This window comes from Lactuca virosa, chromosome 1, assembly GCF_052849685.1.
Source record: "Lactuca virosa cultivar CGN04683 chromosome 1, Lactuca_virosa_CGN04683_v6, whole genome shotgun sequence".
Taxonomy (NCBI): domain Eukaryota; kingdom Viridiplantae; phylum Streptophyta; class Magnoliopsida; order Asterales; family Asteraceae; genus Lactuca; species Lactuca virosa.
In genome coordinates, this window is record NC_136426.1 from 11,816,029 (window position 1) to 11,820,906 (window position 4,878).

Sequence of the window (4,878 nt, forward strand, 5' to 3'; positions counted from 1 at the left end):
AAGCTCAAATGGGGTCTTCTTTTGAATAGCACGAGAAGGGGAACAGTTGATAATGTAGCATGCGGTTGAAGCGGCCTCGGCCCAAAAAGACTTCGGCAACTTCGAATGAGATAGCATGCATCGGACCTTCTCCATGATGGTGCGGTTCATACGTTCCGCTACGTCGTTCTGCTGTGGTGTATGAACTACGGTGCGATGCCTCGTAATTCCTTCCCTACGACAATAGGAGTTGAATTCTTCAGAACAAAATTCCAGTCCATTATCAGTACGAAGGTATTTCACTTCAAAACCTGATTGCTTTTCAACCAATACTTTCCAATCTCTAAAAGTTTGGAATACTTCTCCCTTTGACTTCAAGAAGAACGACCATACCTTTCTTGAGAAATCGTCAATGATCGTGAGCATATAAGAGGCTCCACCTTTCGATGTAACCTTCGCTGGTCCCCATAAATCAGAGTGTATGTAGTCAAGTGGCCCTTTCGTCGTATGTTTGCCACCGATAAAACTCACTCGCTTCTGCTTTCCAAATACACAATCTTCACAGAATTCAAGTTCGATTGATTTGTGCTCCCCGAGCAACCCCCTTCGACTTAGTTCATTCATACCATGGTATGACATGTGAGCGAGCCTGAGGTGCCATAGACGAGAGCGATCAGCGTTGGAGAGGGATTTAGAACATACCGAGACTTCACCGGAGATAACTTGCCCATCCATAATGTAAAGGTTTGCGGATTTTCTAACTCCTCGGATGACCACAGAACCTTCCTTGAAAATATGGAGTTTCCCGTCTTTGCCAACAAACTCGTAACCTTTCTTCTCGAAAGTACCGAGACTTAGTAAATTTCGCCTAAGACCGGATACGTGCTTCACATCTTGAATCGTTCGAACAACGCCATCGAACATGCGGAACCTGAGTGTACCCCGTCCAATAATACGACACGAAGTGTCGTTACCCATTAGAACGTGGCCTTCGTTAACCTTTTCATATGAATGAAAAACGCTTCGGTTGGAGCTCATATGAAAAGTACACGCTGAATCAAGTACCCACTCACTCGTGGTCATTAAACCGTAGTCTGAAACGGATAGAAGCTCGCCATCGGAACCAGTTTCGGCAACATCGGCTTCAACGGTGTTATTGGTTGTTTTTCCCTTTGCGATTGCCTTTGCTTTCTCCTTGTTCTTTAACTTGAAACATTCATCGATCAGATGTCCCTTCTTGTGGCAATAATTGCAATACTTGCGATTGGCTTTGGACTTAGATCTAGATCGGTTTTGTGAAGAGCTACCTCTCTCGTTAGGTCTCCCTCTGATGTTGAGACCTTCGGCTTTAGAATCGCTGCTACTGTTCCCAACTATCTGCTTCATCTTTTCCTTTGAATCAAGAGCAGTCATTACCTCGTCAAGGACAAGAGTGTCCCGAGAATAGATAATGGTGTCACGAAAGTGATCGTAGGAGTCTGGGAGAGAAGATAATAAAAATAACGCCAAGTCTTCATCTTCGTATTTGACGTCCATATTCTCCAGATTTCCTACAAGCTCTTTAAAGGTAGAGAGGTGATCAGACAAAGAACTACCTTCACCCATCTTTAGGTTAAAAAGTCGTTGCTTCAAGTGTAGCTTGTTGGGCAAGCTTTTCGTCATAAGTAGCTGCTCGAGTTTTAGCCAGAGAGCCGCTGCGGATGTCTCTTTCAACACATCTTGGAGAACGTCGTTAGAAAGATGCAGACGGATCTGCGACGACGCCTTCAGATCTTTCATCTCCTTTTCCTCAGTCGACCAAGTTGCCGGCATTTTCTCCATTCCTAATAGTGCTTTGTGGAGATCCATTTGGATCAACACATCTTTCATCTTTACTTGCCAGAGAGGGAATCTTGTGTTTCTGTCAAGTAAAGGAATATCGTACTTCATCGATGACATGGTTGAAAATAGTTTTTTACGAATCGTTATCGGAAAACCCGGATAGCTCTGATACCAATTGTAGACAAATCGACTACAATAAATAATCGATAACTTCAAGATCGAAGTATAAAAACCCAAATATCACGATAGCGATTCAACGGAATATAAAATTATTTGAATAATCAACCAAGAATAAATCGAACGATAAAAAGAAAAAAACACGCGATATTTACGTGGAAACCCAAATCGGGAAAAACCACGGGCGGAGGAAGCCGAGAACCAATTTACTATAATATTCAGTGTTTACAGAGATAGAGGAAAGAAAAACAAATATATCAAATATATATTTGTATGAATATGAGAGAAAAATGAAGATGTAATTTGAGGTGTGGTGTTTTTAATAAGCTTGGTTTCATTTCCTTTTATAGGCAAATGAATGTATGAATTCAATTGTCTATTACCATCCAAGCTTGACAAACATGCTACCATCCATTCTTGACAAACATGCTATCACCCATTCTTGACAAATTAAAACAACATGTGTAGAATGGTATTCTAGAAATCATCCAATGTTGAAGTTCGAAGGAAACTTCCACAGTCAGCTTTGTCCCATTTGTATCAAATCAATTCAGCCATTTCACAACAGTATATTGAGCTATATGAATAGATTTGGTTGTATGCATATATATATATATATATATATATATATATATATATATATATATATATATATATATATATGTTTTTTCAACCAACCAAGTACAACTAGATTTGGTTGGAAAAAATCTTTTTTAGTGTAATTCCTTTCTCTAGTGCAGGGACTTTGGATGAGGATTACAGGTGGGGCTACACATACATTTTGAGTTCATGTTGCTGAGATAGGTTTAAACTAAAAGGTTGTATACAAAATTGACAAATTATATGTTAAACTACAATAATGACAAATTATGTGTCAAAAAACATATAAAATACAATATAATACAAAATAGAATGGTTTAATTGAATTTTTTTTTTTTTTTTTTGGTTCCTGTGTTTACTTGGAAAAAATGGCCAATGCTTTTTCTTAATAAAATTCTATGAACGTAAATCTTAATGCACGGTTTTAATATAAAAAAACGCAAATAATTTTTTTTCTTCATAAAATAAAATAATAGTGTTTCTTGTTGACAAAATCTTTCTCTCTTTCCTCTCTTCGATATTAAAATAGAGGATCTTTCTCTCACTTTCCAATATTGCTAAGTGGAAATATCATTACCCCATTTCAAATCCATTAACAAAGATAAAATTATTTTAAAAATCACGATTCTTTTCTAAAATACCCAACATTTTCATTTCAAAATATAGTCTTTATTTATATATGTCGTCTGTGAACTGTGAAGACAGCAGAACAAAAGCCATGTACAAATGACTTCTAGTAGACAACTTCAACGGGCTTGAAACCATTCTTAATCGAAGCCACAACTGCATCAATCACTGCTTGGGTCTTTCTACTAATCGTCGGCCACTTCTTCTCCGGTTTAGCCTCACCACCATTAATCCCCTGAACTAGTCGACCAAATTCCTGCACCATTAGTGCTTCTTGAGGAAGAACAGTTGTGATCTTAAACTCACTTGGTTCAGGCTCACATCCAAGTGACAACTCTTTCCACCTTGAATTTGCCACTGCGTAGAAAGGACCCACGTTTTCATTGAACGGGATAACAAAGTCATGAACTCGTAAGCTTCCTTTAGTCCCAAGGACAGTTATGTCCATGGTTAAATTCGTATAAAACGAACAGTAAAAAGTCGCTACTTTCCCATTTTCTTTCCAGTTTAATGAAGCACCACATGACAGGATTACCCCTGATTCGTTGTACTCAGGGTCTCCAATCGCAGTAACAGTTTTTGGAAGCTCATAATCATAAGCCCACAAAATGGCTCGTATGCTATACCAACCAGCATCGCCAAGAACTCCAAGTGAATCGAGACTTGGGTTTACACGAATATCGTTTTGTAGGAAATCGCCTTCTCCTACGTACGAAAACGTGCTATGGACCTATCAAGATCAATATCCGAATATCCGATCAAAATCAAATTTAAAGAAAAGTTTTTTTTTTTTTTTTTTTCATTTTATTATCAAGTGTCGTGTCATATCGTAACTCATAGGACAAAAGCATGTATATACCGATTTGAGCTGTCCAAATCTGTGCGGATCAGAAAGGACCTCCTTCATCTTAGCCGTCCGTGGATGATGCATCCACATGGTAGCATCCATGAACTGTACACCACTCGATTCACAAGCCTCCAGTATCCTATCCAGTTCCCCGACGTCAAGTGCCACCGGCTTCTCCAGCAAAACGTGCTTCTTCTTCTCGGCGGCGAGAACAGCCCACCGCAAATGGAGGCTGGTCGGTAAGGGAACGTAAACGGCGTCAACATCAGGATCGTCCAGTACGGCTTCGTAGCTGCCGTACTTCTTGGTGGATTCCGGGAAGTGGTTTTCCGATGCGAAAGCAATTGCCTTTTCTAAAGAGCGGCTGCCGATGGCGGAGATGGTGGTGTTAGGGGAGAGGAGCATCGCCCTTGATACCTTGCGGGCTATGTTAGCACAGCCCAGAATTCCTATTCGGATCCGGGTTTCTGCCATTTTGGTGGGAGGTGAGTGGATAACCTGCAGAGATGAGAATGTGACACCGACGAGGTTATGAGTTATATAAGGGTGCCGTACTTCTTGGTGAATTCCTATTCGGATCCGGGTTTCTGCCATATTTATATACTCTAGCGATAGCATTTGGATCGGACATGCGGGATCCGGTTCCGGATCGGACTGATCATGGCATACCTGTGTCGATTTTTCTGGTTAGTTGGACATGTACAACATTCATTATATATGGTACAAGTCAATGAAACATATGATACAATCATTGGTTGGACCAATACAACATTCATACGTAGGTATAATTTCCGATCCAAACTGATCCAATACCCGAAACCACTTAA

At 40.0% G+C, this 4,878-nt stretch overlaps 1 protein-coding gene across 1 annotated transcript; it reads right to left on the reverse strand.

Annotated features, from left to right (window-relative positions):
* Positions 1-3,224: 3,224 nt before the first annotated feature.
* LOC145132553 (putative oxidoreductase At4g09670) lies at positions 3,225-4,668 on the reverse strand. The gene is made up of 2 exons (XM_079067390.1): positions 4,064-4,668; positions 3,225-3,934 (listed from the first exon to the last, which is right to left on the reverse strand). Exons 1-2 carry the CDS (start codon positions 4,643-4,645, stop codon positions 3,311-3,313), a joined length of 1,206 nt encoding a protein of 401 aa, XP_078923516.1. The 5' UTR covers positions 4,646-4,668; the 3' UTR covers positions 3,225-3,310.
* Positions 4,669-4,878: the final 210 nt, after the last annotated feature.

What these genes read in the sequence shown, in the direction of transcription:
- LOC145132553 (XM_079067390.1), bottom strand. Translation starts at nt 4,645, where the DNA reads ATGGCAGAAACCCGGATCCGAATAGGAATTCACCAAGAAGTACGGCAC. An exon ending in GATTTGGACAGCTCAAATCG is followed by an intron (nt 3,935 to 4,063) that starts GTATATACATGC and finishes TGATCTTGATAG; the next exon opens with GTCCATAGCACGTTTTCGTA.